The following is a 27,477-nucleotide window of genomic DNA, read 5'->3' on the forward strand; positions in this document are numbered from 1 at the left end:
TTCCCTTGCCGCCCTCTGGTAGCCATTCCGTTAGAGGGATGGCTTACCAGTTGTTCGCCTCTCGCGGTATACATAACCTTCGGTACTCCACTTACGTACGTGACCGTGAAGCGCAACAAAAATTAGACAAAGGACGGACATGCAAGGATGGCTAGTCGCTACAGCTTTGTCTGCAGCTGTGTCTGCCTTCATTCATTTGAGCGGCATTGCTACCTCATCTGTAGTTACACCTAGAGCTTGTCCTGTTGTGCCAGTACTTCAGAAGATGTTTTTTGCGTCAGGGGTGCAAGCGTACATTTTTATAATATTTATCTGATATTTTCATATGTCGTCTGCCCATTGATTTATTACCAAGTGGGACACATTCCGGAAATTACGAGAAGCAAATGTAGAACCAGAAGGGGCAGCGATCGAAGACTTGGATGAGTGGATTTCGGAGCTACAAAGCCATGTTGACCTGGCCACACACATTATACCCGAAGAGGCAGACTTATGGCAGGCTGACTCCAGACTTCTACACATGTGGGAGGCTAAAGCCAGCATCCAGGCGCGGCTCCACAAGCAGAAACTGAATCGCCCCCTTCGCAGAAGATTAGCAAGACTGAATCGGGAAATTGAAGCACACGCTAACTATCTCACGAATCAGCAATGGCATACTGTATGCGACCGCATGGATTGACAAATGGGGAAAATCAGCACGTGGAATACGTTAAGAAGCCTCCTAGACCCAAACGGAGGTAAAACGGTACAGCGAAATAACCTGCTCGCTCTCCTACATACATATGGCGGTGATAAGAAGCAACTTTTGAAAACTATTAAGGACCTCTACATTAAAGAGGGAGACGCAGAGCCGTTGCCAGAATACACTGGTCCTGAAAACTCCGAACTCGACAGGCCTCTAACGGAGGCTGAAATTCGAGCTGCACTAACGAACCTCCGGACCAAATCGGCGCCAGGCCCAGATGGAGTCACGAATAAACTGCTGACTAACTTGGACGATCCTTCCATAGCCGCCCTCACACGGTACATGAACCAGTGCTGGGAACGAGGGCAAATCCCGCCCGCCTGGAAAACAGCTAAGATCTCCATGATCCCGAAACCGGGCAAGGAACTCAAGTTGGAGAACTTACGGCCTATTTCTCTTACGTCTTGCCTGGGCAAGCTTCTGGAGCACGTGGTGCTGAATAGGTTGTACAAGCACATGGAGACAAACCACTTGTTTCCTCACACGATGGTGGGTTTCAGGCCCAAGCTTTCCACGCAAGACGTTATGCTGCAACTAAAACACCAGATCTTGGACACTCAAGGTTCGGACCTTGACACTAGAGTTATACTTGGACTGGACCTCACCAAGGCATTTGACAACGTCAGGCACGATGCCATTCTATACAATCAGGCCGAGCTTGGAGTCGGGCAACGTGCCTATGCATACATCAAGGACTCCCTGTCTCATCGCACGGCACGTCTCACCCTGAGAGGATTTGAATCGGAGCTCATTCAAATGGGGAGTCAGGGCACACCACAGGGATCCGTACTGTCGCCCTTCATCTTCAACGTCGCCATGACCAAGCTGCCCTCCCTCCTAGAGGCTATCCCGGGCATTCAACATAGCCTCTACGCAGATGATATTACAATCTGGGCGACTGGAGGCAGTGATAGGGACCTGGAGGAAAGGCTGCAGAAAGCTGCCGATGCAGTCCACGCCTACATCACCCCGAGAGGTCTTGCTTGCTCACCTCAAAAATCTGATATCCTTTTCTACCAACCTCCCAAACAGGGAAGAAGAAAGAAAGACGTCCCGAACATTCAAGTGTATACACAGGGCAGCCTGATTCCACGCGTCGAGTGCATTCGCGTACTCGGCCTTCGTGTTCAAGCAAATGGAGCCAACACAGCTGCTGTATCGACGTTGAAATCTAGTGCGGAGCAAATCAGCCGACTTATAGCCCGCATAGCTAACAAACACCACGGCCTCAAGGAGGCAAATTTACTGCGCCTGGTTCATGCTTTTATTATAAGTCGCATCATATACGTGGCTCCTTTTCTGAACTTCAAAAGAGCAGAAATAGAGAAGCTCCAGTACATCATCCGGAAAGCCTACAAGCAAGCTGTAGGAATACCCGTCATGGCATCCACGGAGCGCTTCCAAGCAATGGTGGTGCACAATACCCTGGAAGAGCTAGTAGAAGCACAAAGGATGGCGTAGCTGCACAGGCTCTCGTGCAGCGAGACTGGCCGCGCAATTCTAAGGTCCCTGCGCATCCCCTTCGCTTCTCAACACGGTATCAAATGCTCTCTGGATGACAGCACTCGATCATACATCCATTGTTCTCCCATACCACTAAATACGCACCCGGATCATCATCAAGACAGAAGAACCGCCAGAGCTTCTGCACTTCACCGGCAGCTGTGCGGGAACCCACGTGTCCTCTATGTGGATGCTGCGAATTATCACGACCGACCGGCTGCGGCCGTAGCCGTGGTAGACCAGCAAGGACACTCAGTGACCTCGGGCACAATCCTGACGACGCACCCTCAGGTGGCGGAAGAAGCGGCTATTGCGCTCGCAATAGCCAGCACGGAAGCCAAAATTATTGTGTCTGATTCCAAGACGGCAATAAGAAACTTCCTGGCGGGACGAATATCCCTGCCAGCGGCCAAAATTCTTTCTACGTTTATTGGCGACAGATGCAGGCATGTTCGCCTTGTATGGACACCAGCGCACTCATCCCTGCCGGGGAATGAACTGGCTCACGAGGCAGCCTGAGATTTCGGCAACCAGGCTGACCTCGACGGAGACATCGGGCCTACGTTCACGGGGAGCAGAGACAGGCTGGCCACGTACAGGGAGATTACGCACCACTACAGGTTGAGTCGCCTCAAGTACCCTGCACCACACTCTTCCCTCAACAGATGGCAGTCGGTTGCGTGGAGACGAATACAGTCGAACACCTTCCCCAACCCTGTTCTCTACAACCGTTATTACCCAGACACGTATTCCGACAGATGCAAGTGGTGTGCAGACAAAGCCACCCTACAACATATCATATGGGCATGCCCACAGAAACCTCGTTCACCTAATAGAGCATTTAAACATCAGGACTCAGGAGCAATGGGAGGCCGCCTTGCTCAGCTCTCACCCCGACGTACAACAACTACTCGTCCAGCTGGCGGAAGATGCCGCTAGGGCCCACGGGCTCATGGCCGGCATCTAACGGGGAAGGCTAGGTGACTTCCTCCCTGTCACCCCCTTCCTTCTACCAGTTTGGGCTCAAATAAAGTTCCTTCTCTCTCTCTCTCTCTCTCTCTCTCTCTCTCTCTCTCTCTCTCTCTCTCTCTGATATTTTCAATCTACCTTCCGTGTTGTATGTTTCAATATTTTTTTTCCTATCTGAGTGCGCTAGTATACATTAAATCTCTACACTTCTACATTCCAATGCAAACAGGGCCTTTTTGTGAAACCATTAGGCTACTTTCGCTCTTTGCTGAGTACAGCATGGATTGCAATGGGGCATACAAACGGGCTTTTCAAAATGTATTGCATAGAGGCTTCTTGACTCTGCCGTAGATCGGGACGTCCAGTCAGTCACTAAGCACTAAGTTGGACTTGGAAGTTTAAATGGCAAACATGATTGAAATCGTTGGACATTCAAAGGCTTGCCGGAAGACGCAGGGATACGATAATGGCAGGTCTTTGTTTACTTGGTCTTTGCAGGCGTACCAGGCAGCAGTCCAGCTTTGCAGGTAGTCCAGCTTAGACAGACCTTGAGTCCAGGAAGAAGTAAAATGGCGGAAATCACAAAGCTACACGGTTACTAGTGAAACTGCACCACAAAACAAGCAAATATTAGCAGCCGTTTAGACCAGGACAAACAAATAGTATCATCTAGCGCTGCAAAACCACCCAAACTATCCATAGTTTAATTTGTATACAACTACCAAAAGCAAAAAGAGAACAATCTGTGGCGCTTTATAAATAGTATGTTGTTGTAAAACTATCGTTATGCAGTTAGGGATAGTCGGCTACTGCGATGACTTTACTAACCATTTTCGACAATGGTACAAATATGGATACTAGACTACCGGTAACAATCAATAATAATGTTAAAAATACTAATTTCGACCGTTCAGACAGGAGGTCATAGGCCCACATAAGAATCCTGTTAAAAGCATTGAAAACATTGATAATCCGCATAAAAAATAGTGGTGGCGCTTCTTTCCGTCAGACATTGCGGTAAATAGGGAGAAAAAAACCTTTGCTCCTTTCAGGTTCCTTCGGAGTTCCTTCAGGGAAGAAAGTTAGGGATAAATGTTTCATTTTTATTCTAATACCTAGATTCATTTACCTTTATGTTCCCTACCGTTTGCCTCCAATCGTCATTTAGCCATCCTTTAGACCTCTCGGAAAAGCGCGGGGGGAGTGGAGGTGGCCTTGGCACCGAAGGGCGGGAGCCGGTGCAGCGGCAACTCTCCTGCGGCTATGACGAGGTGCATGAAACTGCGAGCAAGACTCCAGAGGGCTTCAAAGTCTAGTCGCCAAACGACCGTACAGCTATTAATCATTCTTTCGATATTCGGCAATGCGAGAGCTATCGACAATTTTGGCATAGTTCTGTTTTGTTTTTCTTTTTTGGCGAGTGTTGAACTTGCAATTTGGGAAAACGATGTTGTGGAATATTTTAGGTTGTCCCCCAGAAACTCGCCACGGACAGGTTTGTTTATCAGCAGCCTTCCTGTGATATTCACACTCCGGCGGGCTTATTTGCAAGCTGCTGCTACTTCAAAGACACGGAGACTTATAAAAATATTTGCACTGTTCTGCGCATCTCACTTCAGTCTCTTTTCTTCAGTATAATGGGGAGAAAATGAAAAGGCTACCGCTGGCTGAAAAAGTCAACGAGTGGGTAAAATGTGGATATTTTTCGCTATAGCTGTGTACGCCAGCACGCAAGGGACCGATCAAGCAATTTATTTATTATTTATTTATTTATACACACTGCAGCCCCCAATTTGGGGCTATGGCAGGAGTGAGAATTCATCGAACAAAAAATAGCAATTAAACAGATCAACAGAACAATAAAAAAACAGTTAGCGTAAGTCAGCAAGGGCAAGTAAAAAATTTTCCAGCGGAAGGTAGCGAGTATCACCGGACAATCCACTCCAGAGTTCGGCAGTGAAAAGGAAAAAGCTAAATTGGAAGGCGTTGGTTCGACAATGGTAAGGCTTGATATTAAGGTAGTGATTACTTCTAGTTATGGACGGTGAGGCAAATGAGATGTAGCTATTGTTGGACATGCGATATACTAAGTTAATAAAACAGTAAAGCAATTTCATAGAATCCTTTAGTCGGCGCATGCGTAGTGTGGTGAGTTCAAGAGAAGACAGGGCAAGGGAAGGTGAAAAGTAGCGATCATAGCGACTACAAATAAATCTGATAGCTTTTTTTTTAATGGCCTCGATTCTATCGATTTCACCCTGCTTGTGTGTGTTCCATACGGGGCATGCGTAGTGAAGTACAGGACGAATCAGTAATTTAGTGCTTTTCGGGGATTGGGACAGTGTTCGTGTTAAATAACCTAATCTTTTTTAAAGATTTTGTGTAGATAAAGTTAATATGCTGAGACCAAGATAGATGGCATGGAATGAGGCATGAAAGCTGGCGTTCCCATAGTTTAGTGCACGGAGCTGTTTATCACTTATTGGCCGTTCCCGCGTGTGGATAGGCCCCAGGTGTTCGTACTTTTAACAGCAACAGCTTCTAAAGGGACGTTTTTTTTTTTTTTTTTGCTTTTCTCCCAGGTTTTGAGGGGGCTGCTGCTGTTGCTATTGTTTTATGGCCTGGTGCGCCCCCCGCTTTTACCTTTCACGAGATAACGCTAGCTGACCTACGCTCATCGCAAAGGAGAGAGGGAGGAGGAGAGGTGCTTGAGGAGCCCCAGTTCCGGCCTTTATCCCATTCTCTGCTCTTGGAGCTGGTGGTGTTTCCTCCAGAAAGACCAAAACGTCGAACGTTCGTCCCTACGTCTCGCATTTCTCGACGCACTTACCACGGCTCACCATTCTGAATATCGAGCAACTACGCCAAGCACAATAACATTTAAAAAATACCACCCGCCAGTTAATTTCAACCACGTGATTCCAACTGAGCTATGCTACAATGAAAGCTTCCCGTTACGTCCATTCCCACCTAGGCACCACCAGCTTCCCTATTTCCCGTGCTGCCGATTTTATTCGCGAGAAAGGATGCGGCAACTCCGGTCAGGAAGACGGATTGTAGGCGGGCCAGCTGGTACATAACTGAGTCACAAACAGCGCAGGAACACGACGATAGGAGGACCACACAAACACGGCGCTGACGAACAACTGATGTTTACTGATGTTTATTGAGGTCAATTAAGTGCAGGGGCGCAGCACGCTCCCCTGCACTTAATTCACCTCAACTGTACCTTACGGATATGACCAGGGATGGCAAAGCGTGAGAAAGCCATCTGGCGTTATCTGCAGTTGAATGTGGCCTTCACAAAGCATTTACTCTTCAAAATCCAGGAGGCCTCTTCGCCACCCACTTTGCTCTACATTGACGCGCACTGAAGGCATCAATGGCATGCCATCTCCTTACGCTCAGTGTTCGCGGTGCCCAGGCAGACACATTACGTCTCTGTGCAGGTCGCATGACGCGCACGTTGAACTGAGGGCTGCTTTGGGTCCCTGGATGGGTCCAAGTGACGCCGCACGGGCTATCAAGGCTCAGACGGAAAACAAGCGCTAAATAAAAACACAGGACGAGGAGTGGACGGGACAAGCGCTTGTCCCGTCCACTCCTCGTCCTGTGTTTTTATTTAGCGCTTGTTTTCCGTCTGACGATGAACCAACACGCCCAAACCTTTCCCTTCTATCAAGGCTCCTTTGCTGTTTCAGCGTACCGGTGACAGGCCTGGACGAAGTTTTGTAGTCAACATTAGTGTAAGGGGTGGTGTGTTACTGAGATTTCCGTAAGCGTTATCCCATATCTTTTTATTTGTTATCATCTGATGTAAGCAAGCTGGGCTTGTCTAACATTGCCTCCACCATCAAATATATTATGTCCCTTTCTCTCGGGATGTTTTAAGCGGGAGCTCATTTTTTTTTCTTGCAACATATGGCTCAAATAATGTTTTCTTCATGCAAGGAAACTTGCAAGTGTAATCGCGTGTAGGGTGTAAGATAGCACAGCAGGTTATTCGCATGTACCCGCCAAGAAAAATAAAAGTGGAATCAATTGATTGTGGGAGGGCGAAGGTTGTCCCAGGATGTACCGCTGTTTGATGGATAATGGCTGTGTTGCGCTGTCAAAAACAGCTGCTTTTCGGGACCGGGGTTAAGCGAAAGATTCCAGAGGGACAGAGGTCTTAGCAGATACACAACACGAAAAAGGCTCATCGCTCGATTCAGTCAGGCTTTCCGATCCATCATGCATTGCATGCGGCCGCACGGCTCAACTCATGCATTTTTCCTTCCCATTTACTTAAATTATTGGAAGGCGGTGGTAACTGGTAAAAATAACTGCGTGTCTGGTGCTGTTCTTTTATGTTCTCGACCTCATTCCTTTCAGAAGCAGAACGCAGGAACGTTGACGTTCAGCAATATTTCGCACGTAGGTTCCCGGTCCACGCATACGATTTGAAAGGGGTTTGTTTTTAAGCTTGTTTGACACCTAAAAATTCCAAGAACGCCTCCAATGTGCTCGCTCAACTTGCACAACTCTTCGCTCATATACAAGCGAGAAATGAAAGCGGGGTATGCACCTCATGCATCTCTGCGCAGCCAACCCGTTTATATTACATAATTCGAATGAATAGAGAAATTTCTGTTATATTTTATGTGCGGAGCATATCTTGCTGTTAAGGAGCCTGTGTGGCAGTAAACTCGGCGCCGCTGTCGTGACGCGAAAATCCTGATTGGTTGATTGGAGAAGCGGAAAGTTTTCATCTGTCGCGTATCCCGGTGAGTGGCGCAGTGATCCTGACCTCTTAGTTCGCCCGCGAAGAATGCGTAAAAAGCGCGGTGCCTAGGCCGCCGGAAGGCAGTACGTGTGCGATGGACGAGCGGCCCCATCTATAACGAGTGTGGGGCGCTCTTCTGAGTCGTCTTCTGCTTGGAGTGCGGAGGGCGCATCAACATATGTTCCCGCTCGGCTATCTGGTTCCACTCTTTAAGGCGAAGCCTAAGTGTCCTCCAAGCTTTCTATTTCCCGTGCGTCCTCCTTCGCTTTGTCCAAAGATTTCGCGTAAATAAACACTAACCATTCGTATCATACAAAGTCATTTTATGAAACGAGGCAGACGATCACTCAGGGCGAGTACCGCTAGCCGACTATCAAATATATGCCTCGAATAGCTTGAGCAACCTTCGCAGGAATATCTTATCATTTTTGTTCTCGCCCGAAAGCGGCGGTAAAGTAAATTTCGCATTTTCTGATTTGAATTAGAATCGAGCGTGTAATGTGGAGGCAAGGTCTGTTGTCAAATGACAAGAGTGGCACTCGTGATCAGTATGGCCAGAGGCAACATGGGTCTCCAGAAAGCGGAAAGAATACAGAAGAATGGAAAAAAAAAACTTCAGACAAGCAGGACAACCGAAAACATGAAGCGAAACACGACACTCTGCAAGAGAAAAGGTATAACGCTAAGATACTGGTGTTGCACTCCTAATCTGGTTACACATAGGTTACTCTTAATAAGAGAAACTTTTTTTGCAAAAAAAAAAAATGAAGAAAAAAAATATGACGCTTGGGGTTGACCATTACAGGCTTGACCGGCGATCTTGAAGCGCATGCCTTAAGAAACTACGGGTACAGGGTATATTGAATGGCAAGTAAAGAATATAATATACAGCACAACACAGAACTCCGAAAACCATTTTAAACATTTTTACCCTAGTGCTAAAACATTGGGATTCCTATTAACTCCCCTTCCTGATATTGACATGACTCTGATAACTTTTCATTGTACACTAAGCCACTCTGACGCTCTGCGCAGTGGGTGGAGCTCGTTTTTTTGCGTTCTCGCTGGGCCAGGCTGACAGTCTGTGCATATTTCATGGCTTTCCATTCAAAGGACGCCGAGTGGGCGCCAATTTCAGCCACGTGCCTTCAATCGTACAGCCTGTAGGAAGTTTAGGAATAATGAAAGTGGTCGCGCCAGACTTGTTTGTATATGTGCCAGCGAGAAGGCCGTGAACAGGACTACTGCAAGCATACTTTCAATACATCTTTTAAATACCGTATACACGCGAGTAAGGGCAGAATCACGTAATGACCACATGTTGATAAAAGAGCAAAAAGGTGACAAGATATTTTAAAACACCTATGCAGAAGCCGTGTAAGAATTTGAATAAGATTGAAAGCTTCCACTTAGCTCAGGTACAAGTTCAAAGAGCTTTTTTCCTGGTTACACTTCGCAAGTTTCCCGAAAAAAGAAACGCTGCGCACTTTAATCCCGCATCAGACTATTTTGTATATCTGGTTCATTGGTCAATCATGCAGGCTCTCAGACGTCTTTGTCACACTGGTAGCAATCAAACCGACGAAAATATTTACTGTCGATTTAAAAAACGGAGCCCATTGCTGATGCTATAACAATGATAAAAACCTGGAATACGGTTTTCTGCAAGACCACAGGGTAACCGGAATAATTTATTATCGATATGGCGGAAGATGACCTGATCGCAGGAAGATTTCTAGACAAGCTGGGGAAACAAGTACGCTTTGTTTTCTTATAAGGCTTGTGGGTGCTGTCAGCAGTATAATACCCTAGCAAAAAATGTTTGATACTACCGCACTTTTTAGCCGAGAATATAGAACGCGGAATTTGCGAAGTAAATATACGCAAACTTTCTAATAGTGTAAGCCTAAAAACACAAGGTTCCAAAACAGAGTATCTCCGTGAGCTAAAACACTTGAGTAAGATTTTATGCAAGGCGAAAGAAACACGTGACTCTGCGACAAAGTTTTTGGTGTTCAAACTGCTGTAGCGGCCGCATGGCGCGAGTCCTGCATGCCGCATATGAATGTACGTAGCGCGTACGGTATCAGGTTGGAAAGGCGTGAGAATATGACCAAGAAGCGCACTGCTCCATTAAAAGTCTTCCGTCTACGAGGTAGGGGGTGGTATGGGTCATATGACGTATAGAGTCCGCTCAGCCTGGTGTCAGGTACACTTTAAGCTAGCTTAAGTGTTTGACGCCACCAAGTCAGTACGACTCGACTATGGGCGCTCAGTATATTCCTCATTACTAAAAAGCAATGCAACATACAAATAAATGCTTGCGAACGTAACAGGTATACAAATATGATGATGATGAAACTAATATGATGAAACAAATAAGTGTCTTAGTACAGCTGTCATTGCGGAACAAGCATGGACCATTCAAACGCGCGCGAACCTAGCGCACCGAGCCGAACAAATACAACGTCGTCGACGACCCAAAGCGAGCTGTTTCGAGTGCCTTTCCGTCAAATAAAAACCGATATTCTGGCAGTTAGAACATCTGCATTTGCGCCACGTTGAAGGGTAGAATACTGTTCAGGAAAACGCCTCCGGGTGCACAAGTAACGGTACCATAAAGGGAGAAAAACTTTCTTGATGAGGGTGGCTGCAGCCGTGTTTTAAATCTTCAACAGCTCCATTGGAACGGCCCCCGCCACCGGTGAGCTCTGAGCCCCTTTCACGGCTCGGTGGCGCTGCAGTCGGGAACAAGCGGAACACTCGGGAGTAACAGGAAACAGCGATGGGAGTGCTTCCACATACATCCATTTACTGATACGGTGTTTCACGTAAATTAGCAAGGCATTAAGCAAAAAAAATTGTTGTTCCTCCTATTTTTCTTGACAACGGCCCTATCCACGTAAAGTCTTGTGGTGTTCCAGATAAAATATGCGGAACGTCTTTTTAACTGGAACCTATCTGTAACCAGATTAAGAGTGTAGGTCCTAGTAGCAAAAGCAACAATTTTCGGACACGATAAATTTCACTATTCAAAAAAAAAAAAAATACAAGCTCACAGTTTAGGTTCACTCATCGAGCACTCGTCATGAGGTGCAACCATGGTAGACGCGGTGTAGCGCCTGCCATGGCGCTGCAGCGATTGGCGGCAGCGTAGCGTCCCGGGTCTTGACGTAAGGGCGCAATGGGTCTGCAGCATCGGTGCCTTGGCTTAGGCCGGAAAGACAGAAGTGGATACACCCCGTGTGGCACGGCAACAAAAACAGTGGTCTAGCAGCCATTGGGTGGTCCACGTGGCGGCGCCCGGCGAGCTGGTTCGGGGAGCAGACTGCCCGGTGCACGGAACGGATACCTCGAGCTGCGGAAGGAGCGGGTGGTCCGTCCTACGGCCCCCGACCGGAGGACACAGTGTCCAGGCTGCCCTGTGCAAACCGCCGGCTCCTCAAGTTGGAACGGGTGGCCCATTGCCATGGCATGGGCCCTGCTGTGTCGGCAGAAGCTGTAGGCGTTCTGGCGCTGTATCATCGGAGCCTATTCACGAGTGGGGCTCTCGCTGGTCCTGTGTGCAGACGTATAGCACCTCCGAACTCCAGCCGATCCAGCTTGGTTGGTTGGTTGGTTGGATCTTTTTTTTTTCAAGAGTTTGCCTTACTGCATAATAGTTATATGTACAACATCACATTTGTTTCACGCAGAAACGTCAGCAGAGACTGGTACTTAGGGCCCATATCCACCGCAGTAGGTCAGGGGGTCTCCCAGGAGGGAGCCCTGTGCCCCGGAGGTGTTGCAGGCGAGAGGTTTCAAGGGCAGGGCAGGTCCATAGAAGGTGGCTCGTATCGGCTTCGGATGCAGGGACTGTACAAAAGGGCAAGGTGTCCGCAAACGGTGGGTGATAGCGGGCAGGCCAAGCGTGGGGTTAATGCTGGGGATAAGGCCACCCCAACTCGAAGCCTCCGCAGCAGCACCTCGTCCCAGCGAGCGATCCCACTGGGAAGGTCAGTTCCACGCGGTGGAAGTAAAGCACGCGTGGCGCGGCGGAGGTTCTCCTTTTCCACCAGTAGTTCTTCTAGGGTGTACACCGGAAGAAGTTGTAGCGGCCATGGAAGGTCTATACGGCGACAGGCGCGATCGGCCGTTATGTGGGCAGGAAGCATGTCCTGGCGAATCCACAAAACACGCACAGGGCATGGGTATATGTTCAGGATCGCGTGAATACGCGTGAATACGACATGTTGGTGCTACGCGCAACGCGGCGTAGGTCACGTATCGCTGTCGTTGAGTCCGTGTATATTTCCAGTTTCACGCCGGTAGTTACTGTCGATGCAAGTGCTTGGAGACCATCCCGAATAGCAGTAAGTTCTGCCAACAGGCTTGGTAGAGGGCGGAGGGTCTCGTAGGTGCAGCACTGGTTTAAGGTTGGGTGAGAGGGACAAGCCATGGCTGTGGTTACGAGGCAGTCGTGTGCCCTGGCGTCCACGAAAGCCTGCATGACTCGTGGCCGCGTCGCAGGCGCCCAGTGACGGACATGAAGGAGGGCTGCATCCGGAGGCTGATGAAGGCCAGAGGTTCGGATATGTAGTCTTGCCAGAGGCTTGTTGTCCGTCACCTGATGGTAGAGCCAGTTCGGTCTAGCCGCAGAAAAGGCTGGCATCGTATCAGGAACCTGGTCCATATATGCAGCCAGAGCTGCTGCCTCCGGTACATATATACGCTTTAGCAGGCGAGCGAAACGACGCTGATGAATGATCTCATCTAGCGTGTTTAGCTGGGCTTAGGCTTGTAGCGGTGGAATTGGTGTTATGCGAGGGAAGCCAGTAATGGTGCGCATGGCGGCCCTGTTGATGGCCTCAAGCCGAGCCCAGTCCGCTTGCGTCATGTGCTGGAACTGTGCCTCATATACAACCCGTGGCTGTGCACTAGGAGACGGGCAATCGTCCAGCAAGCCCCGCCAAACTTCTGAGAGATGCGGCGAACGAGGTGGAGCATCTGTCCGGCTTTCTCTCGAGCAGATCGAAGCCACTGAGCTGCTGACCTTGACGCCGATATTTCTAGTCCTAGGACCCGAAGACGGTCAAGAGTGGGTATGTCGTTCCCATTCAGTTGCAGTGAAATGGGAGACACTGCTAGGAGGCGGCGGCCCCAAGCGTTGGCCACAGGAAGTAAAGCAGTCTTCTCTTGCGAGAGAGTGAGGCGCGCATACTCGCATCATCTCCGGCAGTCTGTTAGTGCTTGCTGGAGGCACTCCGCTTGTCGTGACATGTCTGGATGCACTGACCACACCCGGTAATGTCATCCGCGTACGTGAGGAAATATAGAACTCGGATTGAAGCAAGGTGCCAAGCTAGCGGCAACAAGACGATGTTGAAAAGAAGTGGAGACAGAACAGACCCTTGTAGTAGGCCTCGGACTGGTGTAAAGTGACCGAAACTTGCTCCGTTGATGCGGATGGAAAAAGAACGGTGTTGGAGGAAGTATCGGACGAAATCGCAGACCTTGTCTGGAAGGTGGAGGGCATTTATAACTTGGATTCAAGATAACAATGGCGCGACCCACTAGGTGGATTGGCCGAGTCACACAGATCTTATTGTGGTAGCTGTTCCGCTCAGCGCTTTCTCGCCCTCGTCCTTTTCTCCTCTTGCACGCTCTAGTTTTCTTTTTTGTGTCTGTGGGGGCGCATACTCGCATACAGTGATTCGTCTTGTTTTTTGTTGACTTCTTCTTCACTTCCTAGGAATTCCAGCGTTTCCTGAAATTATTACAAGAGGATTGGCATCAGCAGCATTCAAGATTCGCTATATTCTTATCCTTCCGGAAACGTAACTATTCCTCTTCGAAGTGTTTTCGTTGTTCTCAGCGCATGCTGAAAAACTCATTACAAGGAAAGTCTTAGGGTTGTTCAACAGCTCGGAAGTACTCACCTTTCAACGCGCGGCAGTTAAGCCTCCCCAGAGGCAAGTCTTTACATGGCTGCTTTGCGTGTAGCATACGCCTTACTGATCTTATACTGGCCTTTCGGGGAGCCTGTGTTCGATAAGTTCGCTTTAATCAATAACAATTTGCCTTATAGCGCTTCCTACTCAATTAAGAATGAGATATTATATGTTCCGCTTATAATTTGGAGTTTTGTGACCTATTTCCTGTGGACCTGATGAGAGTTCCTCGCAGCATGTTTATGTGCTGTGTAGCCGGCGTCAGAGGGCCGAGAACGGGTGTCTTATCGAGGTGGTGGGCTATGGGAGCGTGGATCGTTATGACGATGAAGGATCCGCGTCATTGCGCTGATGACCAGCTTACTTTCTGGGAGCTGTGGCTTTCAGTTCCCTCTGCGTGGATCGGAGACCTTTCAAGGGCGAATACAGCATGACTCCTGGGGTTTGACGATTCATTCGGATGAGTCAATTTGCTTATCTGGCTAGACGCGCGGACAGTTGGTGAATTTAGTGACAGGGCATTGGATCGGGTGGCATGCAGACATTGCCATAAAGGCGTAGCGTAATAGAGAACATTTTAGGCCTAAGCAGAAGGATTTGTAGACGTGCTTCCCAGCGGGAAGAAACAAAAAGAGTTGCAGGGGACACCTACGCTTAGGACGTAACATGTGAGACGCGGTAGCGTTGCCTCGTAGTCAAGCCATCGTTTTGGTACGGCCTTGCTGAATTCCTTATTCTCTCTCTCGAAGAGCTGAGAGTCAACCTAGAGAGCGAGGCTAGCTGCAACGGTTTTATATACACCCCTCACTGTACAGAGGCCGCTAAGAGCGCATCGCTTTTCCTATGAAATGGGCCTGCAGTGTACACTAGGGCTTCGATACACTAGTGGAAGTTTCTTCAAAATTTATCATCAAGAGCCGTACGCGCAGTTCCAAGGGGAGCCCGCACAAAAGTCCTCCCCACACCACCATGATGTGCAGAACCACGCTGCTGCTCGGACGGCAAACATCAGTGCAACGTGCCCGCACGACAACCGTGTACGATAGCAGAATACAATACAAACTGTATAATACAAAGTGTTCGTAGGAAAGAGTGTACGATAACGAAACGCCACTTTGTAAGAAATGATGATTGCTAATTTCTCCAGCAAAATGCGTACAGACCGCGCCTGCTCGATCTTCAGGACATTACGGAGAAAAAAAAAACATATGTCTTGACATTTTGCGCAAACGCCACAGAGCTATGCAAGTAAACACTAAGGCAATCGAGGAATTGCAATCAACCTAAGCCACTCGCGACGTGCCTAAGCGTTTCTTGACAATTATTTGGTTTTCAAGCGCGTATTTAGAGAAGCAAACAGCGAGTGAAAAGTGACGGCCTCGGGAAACAGAATTAAGGCCGAGAATTTTTCGTCTGACTGGCATTTTCGAACGGTGCGATGAGCCCACGCCTCTCGACAGTGGTATGGCGCGATTAACGGTATTCAGACCGTAATAGGGCGCCAAGAGAAGGAAGGCAAAACACGTCAGGAATGGCTTCGATTACGAAAAAGCGCGTTGCACACTCGTTCTCTCTCGGCAACGTGCTACGGACGTGCGCGCGCGTGCCTATCCCTGCTCTCGCAATCATCCTGCCGAAAAGGAGGAAGTAAGAGAAGCAAGAATGGCGACGCCAAACGACGTACCGGCGCGTCGCCGTCATACTGGCCTCGCCCTCCGCGAATATCCTCCCCGCACGACAACGGCCGCGAGCCGAGCGACGGCACCCAACGGGAATTCCCTCCGTGCTCAATTAAACGAATTCCCCAGATGTCCCCGCTAATTTAAGGCGCGGATTCATTAAAAGGGCCCTTAGAACAAAGCGCCTTCTTCCCATGCTTGCATAATTAAAAGCTTCCCAAAGGGCAACACGAGCGACGAGCAGACTTTCGACACCGGCGGAGAGCCGACCGCCACCGCATTCCTGCAGGCGTCGTCGCACCTCGGTGGAACTCGCTTTTGCCTGCCGGCGTGCGCTAGGGGCTGAGAGGCCGGGGAGAAAGAATAATGCGCCGAGGGAGGCGTCCCGGAGCAGCTGCAGTTGCCACGTTACGTGCGTACCGGGCTGCAATGCTCCGCCGTAATTTACAACTCCCGAAATTGGTTAGTGTAGAAGAAAATGTTGGCGCAAGGGCGTTCGTACGCTTAGGCTGCCATCCAAGTGCAGACTCCGCTTCTTTAGATTGAACAAGCGACGTCCGTTTTCATCACGAGATCGGTTAAACTTTTCGCTAAGTCGCACCCCGTGCCGGCATTCCTTCGGTCTTCTCGCTTTGCGTTGTCCCTGTGTCAATCAATCAATGAATTAATTAATCAATCAATCAATCAACCAATCAATCAATAAATCAATCAATCAATCAATCAATCAATCAATCAATCAATCAATCAATCAATCAATCAATCAATCGTCAGACCAACAATTACGTAGTTTGTTAATTTTAATCGGTTACCCAATTAATTAATCAATCAATCAATCAATCAATCAATCAATCAATCAATCAATCAATCAATCAATCAATCAACGTATATATAGGACACGCAGAAACCAAAACGTTCGCACAGGCACAGTGAGAAAAAAATGAACTAAATTAGAATCCCGGGTCAGCAATCAAAAGCTTGCCAACCAAAGGAGAGAACAAAAAGAAAATAGAAAAAGAGTTCGCTGAGACTCTCGAGGATCATTTGGAGGAGGGGGAGTACAAGTCCTCCCATTAAGATATTTTTAAGCGCCACGACGGGCCCAAAGGCGGAAGTCCAGGCCATCGCTCTGGAGCATATATCATAATATAAATATTTAAGGAATGAAAAAAAACGAAACAAATTAGAACAAGTAAATGGGAAAGTCTTTAAGGGTGGAGGGGGGGGAGGCGGCAAATAAATCTATACTTTGGTGTTGAACTTGTGTTCGATAAAACTTTGAGTATATATCCCGCATGAAAAAGTGTAGGGTCACATGGGCACGTGCTCGGACGTGACGGGTTCGGACGTGGCTCGTTCGGCTCCTGCTTTTTTGCAAAGTTTCCGGAGATTTTTTGATAGTGTTCCCCTGAACTTTCTGCATTTTTGGATTCGTGAAGTCAAGAGGAACACGCTGATACCCTACTTTTATGGGTGGGTGGACGTTTGTGACTTTTATGGCCGCTTTTCTAGCGACCACACCGTGACTGTGGAAACGCTAACCGTGCTCGTGCGGCGAGGCATCGCTCGCCTGCCTTTTCTCGCCGGGAGCTTTTTTCACGGACTTTGTGATGGAGTGCGAGGTGGAAGGGGAGCCCTTAGCCCCCGAGAACTTTACTAAAGACTTCGGGTGGCAGCACGTTGTCTCCCGACGTTCTTCAGTGCGAAACTCGGCCATCAACCAGATTGGCGGCAATGCGAGCGGGCTTAAGCCTAACGCCGATTCGAACGCTATGGGCCGCGCCGACCGCGCCGACCTTAAAAGCAAGATCATTCGAGGGGGCAGGATGCCTCCGCTGCCCAAAGAAGAAGCGAAGATCGTCGTGCGGCCCCGGGGAGGCCTGTGTATCAGCAAGGTTGGACCTACTGTCGTCGCCGACGCCATATGGCAAGCTGCCGGGCTCGGTCTGGCGACGCGGGACACCGACACGATGTGTCCCAACTTTCAACAAAATATCATGGTGATAAGCACACCCAGCAGGGACAACGCTGCATGCTACGTCGGCATCGAGGGCATCACCGTCACCGGTCAACGCTTCGAGGTGAGCGCTTACGAGGCAGCACCCCACTCCACGTGCAAGGGCGTCATTCGAGGCGTTCCTCTTAGCGACGGACCCGCGGAGATCGAAAAAAAGCTGGTCAATTCAAGAAACCCCGCGGCGCTCGGCGCCAAACGAATCAAGAAAACTACCACCGTAGTGGTCCTGTTCGACGGGTACAGGGTGCCTAATTTCGTCTCCTACGGCGGCACAATGATCAGGTGCACTTTATTTCGCAAGCAAATGGACGTGTGCTACAGCTGCGGCCGCCTCGGGCACCGCTCCGATGTCTGCCCTTCGCCTAACGATGCCGTCTGCAGGGGATGTGGAGAAGCAAACCCCGACGCTCAGCACAGATGCTACCCCAAATGCAAGCTGTGCGGAGGCGGTCACCTTACGGCCGCCAAGGAGTGCAAGCGAAGATTCCAGACACCGTACCTGGTCAGGCGCAGACGGGGGGAACGCTCCCGCGCCGCGGAGAGTTCGAGACAGACCGTCACCTTCAACGACGACGATTTTCCGTCCATGGAGACCTCGAATCAAGCTCAGCAATCACCGTCTCAACGCCCATCCTCCCGCAGCCGCTCCCGGTCCAAGGGGAGATCCAGATCTCGTAGCCGCTCCCGGGGCCGTAGCAGGAGCCGTTCCATCTCCAGGATCCGGTCCAGGTCGAGATCCCGAATCCGATCCAGTCCCAGGTCCCCATCCGGATCCAGGGGCCGTTCGGTTTCCAGAACCCAGCCAGCATCCGGACATCAGCCCGTCTCTACACGTGGCGGGAGGCAACCGTTTCTCGCTTGGGCCGATTTGGTGCGTCCCAACCCCAGCGCCAATACTGGGGTCGCTCCGGGCGCTCGTAACAACCCGCTCCCAGAGCAAGCTAGGGACGCGGAAGTCATTCGTTTACGCAAAGAGAACGACGACCTTAAGAAAATGATCAACAGGCTAGTTAATGAAATGGCAGAAATCAGAAAACTCGTTTCGAATACGTCGGGTAACGGTGAGGCAGTCAGGGCCACCGAGACTCCAGTCGCGGCTCCGGTAGACGGTACTGCAACATCCTCCAAACGCAGGGCAGTGGTCGATCACACATGCGAGTCGGGAGTGTTGACCGCAGAAGTTGGCGAGATTAAGCAAACGCTCACTGCGCTCGCAGACGGCCTCAAACAGGTCACCGCTAACGTCAGCCTTCTTAGCGACAGCGTTCGGCAAATTCAGGTTGCGCTCGGGGATCCCAACAGGGGCCTCGGAGCTCTCGCAGATCGCATCGACGCCAATGAGGCGCGAATGGCTTCACCTGCCACTGTCGTACATCCTCTAACCGCTCCCACCGTACTGAGGGAAGCTACGCTTAAGTATCCCACCAACGCGGTGACAGAATGTCCCATTTTTAGCGCAACCTTAACTGCCCCGCTAGGCGGTAGTCAGTTCGATCAGCCCCATAATGGATAGGTCCAAAGAAAGTTTTCGCATTTGGCAATGGAACTGCAGGGGGTATTCTACCAAGAAAGCCCCTCCGCAGCAGTTTTTCAGGTCTTTGGCGGTTAAACCTCAGGTCGTCGCACTCCAAGAAACATTAGTCTCCGCCGCATCGCTTCAAGGCTACAGAGCCGTATCGGGCCAGCCTGGTGGCCGTGGTATTTGTACTTTGATCGATAAAAGGCTAACTCATCTCACCCACGACCTCAAGCTGGCGAGCGGTAGACTCGAATACGTCATGGTGGAGGTACTGCTCGACGCGCCACAGCGGAATCAGCGAAAAAATAGCGTCTTCGTCCTCAATATCTACAGCAACCCTAGAGACTCGCGCCAACAGTTCAAGACCATCCTCAAAAAAGCGACCGACCTGGCCGGCCCTCGACCCTTGGTCGTCGTAGGTGATTTCAACGCCCCGTACGGACTCTGGGGTTATGTCTATGACACTACCAAGGGGCGCAACTTGTGGCAAGACGCCAACGAGATGGACCTTACTCTGGTAACAGACAAGGCTTTTCCCACACGCATCGGCAACTCCGCAACCCGAGACACTACACCCGACCTCGCCTTCGTCAAGAACGTGGAGGACGTGGGATGGGAGAACACCGCCATGGAGTTCGGCAGCGACCACTACATTCTCGAGACGCATTTCAAGGTCGCTCGGAGTAGGGTCAGGGAATTCACGTTCGTCGATTGGGACCATTTCCGCAAGATTCGGGAAGAACCCGGGAGAGCGAGTGCACCTGCCAGCCTCGAGGAATGTTGTGAAGGCATCCGCAACGACGCTTCCGCGGCCACCAAGAAAGTGGTAACCGATCTCGACGTCGAGCAAATGGATAGTAGGCTTGCCCACCTGATCGCGGCCAAAAATGCCCTGCTCCGCCGATGGAAAGGTCAAAGACTCAACCGCAGACTTCGAAAGAAGATTTCGGAGCTCAACAAGGTTATCGATGACTACTGCAAAGTGCTGTGCAAGCAGCAGTGGGACGAGCTCTGCGAATCCATCGACGGACAGATACGTAACGGCAAGTCCTGGGGCATGCTGAAGCACCTTCTCGACGTAAGCGGCCCCAAGTCAAACCAGAAGCACACATTGGCCCGGGCCCTTCACGAGGCCACATGGACTCACACGGGCGACGAACTAGTCTCCAAACTCCTTCAGAAGTACCTGCCCATCCGGCACAACGGGGATGTGGTGACGCAACTCCCGGACTACCGAGGCCCTCCTCGCCCCGTACTGGATGAAGACTTCTCCGTTGCCGAGGTCAGACAGGCCATCTTCGCGCTCAATCGCAAGTCTGCGCCGGGTCCCGATGGGGTCACTAACAGAATGCTGCGAAACCTTGACGCCCCATCGATTGCCTTTCTGACCGACAAGATCAACGAGGTCTGGAAGAATGGCATTGTTCCTGCAGAATGGAAAATGGCCTGCACGGTTCTCATCCCAAAACCCGGCAAGGCCCCGAACATCGAGAACCTCAGGCCGATTTCTCTAACGTCTTGCGTCGGCAAGGTAATGGAGCACGTCGTCCTTAATAGGATTAACAGGTACCTCGAAGACAACGGGATTTACCCGTTCAACATGATTGGCTTCCGAGTCGGACTCTCGACGCAGGATGCCATGAAACTAATCAAGCATCAGATCGTGGATGGCCGTTCCAGGGACGTAAAGGCCCTGCTCGGCCTGGACCTCGAGAAGGCTTTTGATAACGTGCTCCACACCTTCATCGCCAAAACAATTTCGGACCTGGGTCTCGGTTCCAGATTCCACAGGTACGTTATCTTTTTTCTAACTGACCGGAAGGCCACGCTTCGCATTGGAGACTTCCGCTCCGACGAAGTGCCCCTCGGAGGACGGGGAACTCCTCAGGGCGCCGTAATCTCCCCCATGCTATTTAACATCTGTATGATTGGCCTTTCGGAGAGGTTGGCACGAGTCGAGGGCGTCAAGCATACCATCTACGCCGACGACATCACCATCTGGTGCTCCGGCGGCTGCGAGGGAAGAGTTGAAGAAGCTATGCAGGAGGCGATCGATGTGACCGAGCAGTACCTCCGCCCCACCGGACTTCGTTGCTCCCCCGCGAAGTCGGAGCTTCTGCTTTACAGAAAGGAGAAGGGAGGCAGACCCAAAGACTGGAAGCCAGTCTCCGAAAGCAACATCACTCTTCGCACCAGTGACGGGGGGCTGATACCCAGGGTCGACGTCATTCGGGTCCTGGGCATGTTTGTCGAATTCAATGGCGGGAATGGAACGGCTCTCCGCAAAATCATTGCAAAGACGGAAAACGCTTTCCAGCTCGTTCGAAGAATTGCAAACCGACACCGGGGCATGAAGGAGGACAATCTCCTCAGGCTGATCAATGCCTTCGTACTGTGCCACTTCACGTACACGATTTCCATGCACAACTGGCTCAGAGCGGAACGAGACAAGCTCAACGCTCTCATCCGTAAAGTAGTCAAAAGGGCTCTCGGATTGCCCATCAGGACTCATACAGAGGATCTCCTCAAGCTGGGGTTACACAACACCGCCGAGGAGATTGCCGAAGCCCAAGAACGCGCACAACTTGCTCGCCTGAACACCACAGCAGCAGGCAAACGCATCCTCGAAGAGCTAGGCTACCCTTCAGCAGGATCCTCGAGGAGCAGTACCCCGATCCCTAGGTGCATTCGAGAGAAGTTCATAGTGGCCCCCGTGCCCCGAAACGTGCATCCTGTCAACAACGAGGGCAGACGCAAGGCAAGAGCAGCAGCGATCCTCAAACAGATCAAGCAAAAAAACATTATAGCAAGCTTCGTTGACGCTGCGGAGTACAGCAATCGGAAGACCTTTGCCGTCGCTGTGGTCGACTCCAGCGGAAATATTTCTAACTGCGCTTCCATTCGCACATCAGACCCCCAAGTCGCTGAGCAAGTCGCCATCGCCCTCGCCCTGCTAGACGGTCGTGGGTCAGAGATCTACAGTGACTCCAAAACGGCAGTGAGGGCTTTTCAGAATGGCCGCATAGCTGAGCAAGCTGCTCGCCTTCTTAGCGTTTGGCGTACAGATGCTCTCACGCATCATTCAATTCACTGGTTCCCCGCTCATGTAGGATCTCTCGCGGGTGCTCCCCCGAACCTCAATGAGTCTGCTCACGAGGCTGCGCGCGACCTCACTGACCGCGCTTCCTCTGTAAGGAGAGCTGACTCGCCTCCCCCTTACGGCCACAGGGATGCTCCCGCTACTTATAACGAGGTCACGAAATTTTTCTACATGTCTAGAAGGGTCTTTCCACCCCCTCACCCCAAGTTGAATAGGGCGCAAGCCGTTTCCCTTAGACTATTACAGACCTGCACATATCCGTGTTTGGCAGTTCTACACGAAGTTTACCCCGACGTATATCGCGACGACACCTGCCCGTCCTGCGGACAGACCTCTACTCTAGCTCACATGCTCTGGGAGTGCGGGTCCGCACACCCCAAGTTCAGCAAGGAGGAGTGGGACTCTCTTCTGCGTAGCCCCGCTCTAGACAAGCAAATCCTGGCAGTCCAGCGTGCCCGCGACCGGACCGGTGGGCTAGACCTGCCGATCCCGACGTGGGACTAGCCGGGTGCGCGACGAGCTCGCGTCATCGCCGGACCCTCAATAAAGTTCTTTCACTCACTCACTCACTCAGGGTCACATGACTAGTTGTACACACTCAGGACTACGATCGTTGTTGCTGTTGCCAAGCAGCGGCTCAACGTGAGTTTACTGAATTGATAGGACCTCCTCACTCTCTGATGCGACGTCGTTCTGGAGGCGGGGTTTTCGTAAGACAACCAAGGTGTTTGATACCTTGGGAGTTAGGGGAGCTCTGATGGTTGCGGAATTTTCGCATTCTCTGACCTCCTGTGCTAGGCTCTGTAAAGAGTACGCGCAAGTAAATTGCTCATTTTTAGAATAGACCATCGTCTGCCCCCTGCCGTCGACCATGAGCCAGCAGTCACCTATTTCCATCCTCTTTAATCACGAGCGGCCGACCAATTCTATGATCGTCACATTTTCGAATCTTAACTAGCCCCCTGTTGCGACCGGGCGGGGGCACCCGATCCGAGCTCCGTGGCCTCCGACATACGAGTGGTAGCGTGTATGATGCGAGCGGCCAGCCGCTGTTGCAGCCGTGAAGAAGTCCAGAAGCCGTAGGCTAACGTAACTGTTTACTTCATAGCGAGAGGTGAGCCGAAGCCAAAGAACAATGCCCCGACGGGCGAGGTTACAATACAGGACTCGAGCAGAGCGACAACATCGATTCGCTGCTCTAACAGGAATGAGTTACAACGCTTGGGCAGCTCTATTTATACCCAAAAGCGATAACGGTCAAACGCAACAAGTGGGAACACGCACAACTCTTTCCAGAGTTCGTAAGCCGTTCATAGCCTCGGGCACGTTGAGTCCGAGAGAGGGGAGAGAGGAGGACTCCGTTGCGATCGACGGGGCCTCTGTGTCCTTGAAGAGCGTGGAGACGAGCCACGCCGCCAACCGCCGAAGTTTTGAAATGCGCAACTTGCCAACGACATGGTTGCGCCTGCTTTCGAAGGAGCACGCAGGGGCTTCGCCGCACAGCCGAGGAGTGATGCGGGACAGTACGGCGGCGCTGGCCGATTCGTAACACCCCGTAAAGAAGCGTGGCAGATACGAAACGTGCCAAATCCCCAGTTTTCCTTGTAATCTTTTGAAATTGTGTCCAGTTTTGCTGCCTTAGCAGGAGCGCACATGCTTCTGCAGTTTGTATTTTATTGTACAGGGCCGTGATTTTTTTTAAGAGAATTTAACCTTGCGTAGTATGTTGATGGTGCGCGTTGAGGTCTCCTACAATTATTAATTAATGGCCTTTCGTTCTGTGGCGAAGGGCTCTGACTATAGTAGGTCAATACCGTGTAGGGCGTGATCAGGGCTGTATATATTTAGAACCAATAGGTTGGTTTGCTGTTTGCGTCGTGGTATGAGTTCTGCGGAGGTGTAGTCCAACTACCTGTGTGCAGTGAGTTGGGCTGAAGGAATATTTTCGATAGCATGGTGGTGCGGAATGCTGTTGGGTATCCTCTTAAGGATGTATCAACTGTACCTGTTTCCAGTAGCGTGTTGAGATCGAGTGCATGTTGGTTCATACAAAGGGGGAAGGATTGTTTCTTGCACGTAGTGATCGACTTCTTTATTGCCAGATAGTCAGGAATTCACTGTTTTGTCCGATTTTGTCCAGCAGGAGAGGGCAATGCGGGTGGGAATGTTTATTAGAGGTGTCGCAGGAGGGGTGCTATTCTTGGTCTGTTCTTCTGCGGCTACTCTTTCCAGGGTTACTGCCCTGGAAGACGAACGGCAGAAGCAGGTAAGCAAAAAAATTGTGCGACCTGAACAGCGCTTTCAAGGGACGAAGAAAGGAGAAGAAAGAAGTGGGAGACACAGCACGAAGCGTTATTATTTTGTGTCTCCTTCTTTCTTCGCCTTGTAAGTGCTGTTAAAGTAAGTACCTACTAGCTCGCCCCCGAACCTTTTAGAAATTAAATTGCCTGCAATTTTAAACACAAAGTGAGTTTTAGTACGTCTGGCTCTCAAGCATCGGACGGGATGTGAAAAAGGTATATTAATCACCGTTGCCTTTTTGGAGTGAAAAAAATGCTTGAGAATAACTTTTTTTGAATCTTGCAGTGATCTCATTGCTCTTTCACTGGCACATGCCGTACTGACGACAGGAGTACACTTCATTGAAAGCTGGCAGCCCCAGGTTGAAAAATCTTTAGAGTGTGGGAGGACTGCGGTGGCGAAATTGTCTGGACGTGATGAAGCCTGAGTAGCAAAGAGCTTGCCATAAAAGACATTTCGCACGCGCTGAAACATTTAATATGCCATCAAAAATCCCCCCAGGTCAATCATCTGGGACACGTTCGGTATTACCACAGGTTCCTCCGCGTGGATGCAAGTGTTGGAACGGGTTTTAGGCGTCCAAGATAGTACCTTGTTTTTTGGTGGTGCTCAGGAGAAACCTCTTTAGAGTGTGGGAGGACTGCGGTGGCGAAATTCTCTGGACGTGATGAAGCCTGAGTAGCGAAAAGCTTGCCATAAAAGATATTTCGCACGCGCGGAAACATTTAATATGCCATCAAAAATCCCCCGAGGTCAATCATCTGGGACATGTTCGGCATTACTACACGCTCTTCGGCGTGGATGCAAGTGTTAGAATGCGGGTTCGATTCCCGGCCGCGGCGGCCGCTTTTCTAATGGAGGCGAAAAGCAAAAACGCCCGTGTGTACGAGATTTCGGCGCACGTTAAAGATCCCCAGGTGGTCAAAATTAATCCGGAGCCCTCCACTACGGCGCGCCTCATCGCCTGCGTTGCGTCGGCGCGTTAAACCCTAAAATCAATCAATCAATCAAAGCAAGTGTTGGAATGGGTTTTAGGCATCCAAGATAGTACCTTGTTTTTTGGTGGTGCTCAGGAGAAACATGTAGTAATCACAGGGATAACAATAGTAAACGTAATGTTCTTCCGCCCGCAACGTTCTCGCAATAATTTTATTTAATTTGCCGATATTGCTAAAGGATGTTTGAATGTTTGTTATGCGTGATCCTACCTCTTGCCATCCTTAAGATACAGCAACGGAGACGGAAAGTGATACAAGACCGCGCTCTCGAGGGAATCCCACGCTTATGGCGGTGAAATAAAGCGAAATGTGTTTTCGGAGCACCATTGAGGAATTGCTGCTGCTAAAGGTCCGCCGCATTCACTCCTCTGTCACTTTTTGGTAGTGAATTTATTTACTGCAAGGTGTATAATAATGCTGGAAAACGAACCCTGTCACGCAGCGTGTACACGGGTGAGCCCATTTCAAGCAAGCCATTCGGAAGTCTCCTCGACAGGAGAGCCCCGAAAATATACGCAGCGCAACACGAAGAGAAAGTAGCGCCTCTCGTCTCCCTATGATGGAGTGTCCCAGAGGAAAATAGCGATTGCACAAACTGAAATGCTAGTATTATTGCACGGTGCGGGCTTTCCCGAAATACTTCCAGAAACAGTTCGTCTAGGCAAGAAACGTAACTACTGTCATATAGCTAACGTGCGTTTTCCCGTGGGAAATGAATGCTGCAGCTTTTTGTTGACCGCTATAGCATCGGAGCGCCAGTATACTCGAGCAATGCTTCCGTCATAGCAAATCACCGGAGACTTTTCTTATTACTGGCGACTTCTACTTTCTTTTTTTACCCATCGCAAATGCAAGGTACTGATTTACACTTTTTTTCGGCATCTCCACCATCAATTCTGCAGCCAGCCTGGAGGAACCATGAGGGCGAATCCCCTCCCGCAAACCGGGGACGTGCCGGGAAGCTCACTCCGTCTGCTTATCTCCTCCTGGGATCACGTCTGAAAGCGTTACCTGCAGGGATCACGGCGCTATTGTATTGCGCTCGTATTTGAATCAATTCGCGGTGAAAGTAATGTAGCCCGAAATAAATTGGAAACAGTCCCCAGCTCCGATTTTACTCTTCCTCTCGGGCGGAAGGTGCATGCAATCTCAGCTGAGAAATTTTAGAATGTATGCTTCCACGGAGACGGAGAACTCGGTGCAGTCGCAGTGCCGCTCCAGTGCGGGCCTCGAATGAATGGCCGGCGGGCGATGTGGTATTACATTTTGTCGATATCAACGAACTTATTTCATGCGGAGCAGAAGACAGGCTCAGTAGGAAACAAAAGGTTGGTCCACTTGTTCAGCAGCAAGTTTCGCAGAGCAACCACTCTTGCTGGAACATGTAGAGTTGCGTCCCTTGTATACACATGCCTGCAAATTCATACACAGGGGTCAAAGCTATTGCACTGACTTTTTTATCCATCTTACGACATTTCCTTTTCCCCTGACCATGTCAACAGTGTCGAAGATCTCCCTCTGGTGTTTCCAGGCAAAGAATGGGGGATATTTGTGATTTTAAGGTGAATCTTGGGCGATTAAAGGCAGGCAAAGTGAGGCCCCTTTCATTAGAGGGTGATGTGGATGTAATGTAGTTTAAATTGCCTCCAATGGTTGAAATTGTTATAGATTGCCAAATATGGCGATCATCAAAACCTTCAGTCGTGGTATATCGCCAGACATAAATTTTCTTTGCTTGACAGCCGCGGACACAAAATCGTGGTCGTTTTTAAGTGAAAAATGAGCTGTTTGAGTTTGAGTTCAACGACGTGTCACCTTAGCCAACTCAATCTACCTCAGACTAAAAAAAAATAAAGCATACCCTATACTCTAACTCAAAACCGTGTTGCTTGCCCAAATCGTCTTTTTAGCCTAGGGAAGAAAACTCTCTTGCATGTACCTCTTTCGTATTTCC

General features: G+C 50.1%; 1 protein-coding gene and 1 long non-coding RNA gene across 2 annotated transcripts in view; both read left to right on the forward strand.

Moving 5' to 3' along the window:
* Positions 1-26,580, forward strand: part of LOC144169579 (uncharacterized) — a 34,412-nt gene extending 7,832 nt beyond the window's left edge. The window contains exons 2-3 of the long non-coding RNA XR_013322471.1: positions 24,457-24,490; positions 26,426-26,580. This is a non-coding gene — a long non-coding RNA (uncharacterized LOC144169579). The remainder of the gene's footprint in view (positions 1-24,456; positions 24,491-26,425) is intronic.
* Positions 20,963-22,774, forward strand: LOC144169571 (uncharacterized). The gene has a single exon (XM_077698809.1). It carries the CDS (start codon positions 21,031-21,033, stop codon positions 22,726-22,728), a length of 1,698 nt encoding a protein of 565 aa, XP_077554935.1. The 5' UTR covers positions 20,963-21,030; the 3' UTR covers positions 22,729-22,774.
* Positions 26,581-27,477: the final 897 nt, after the last annotated feature.

Source organism: Haemaphysalis longicornis, unplaced genomic scaffold (genome assembly GCF_048455015.1).
Source record: "Haemaphysalis longicornis isolate Haplotype H1 unplaced genomic scaffold, Haemaphysalis longicornis Haplotype H1 scaffold_1, whole genome shotgun sequence".
Lineage (NCBI taxonomy): Eukaryota > Metazoa > Arthropoda > Arachnida > Ixodida > Ixodidae > Haemaphysalis > Haemaphysalis longicornis.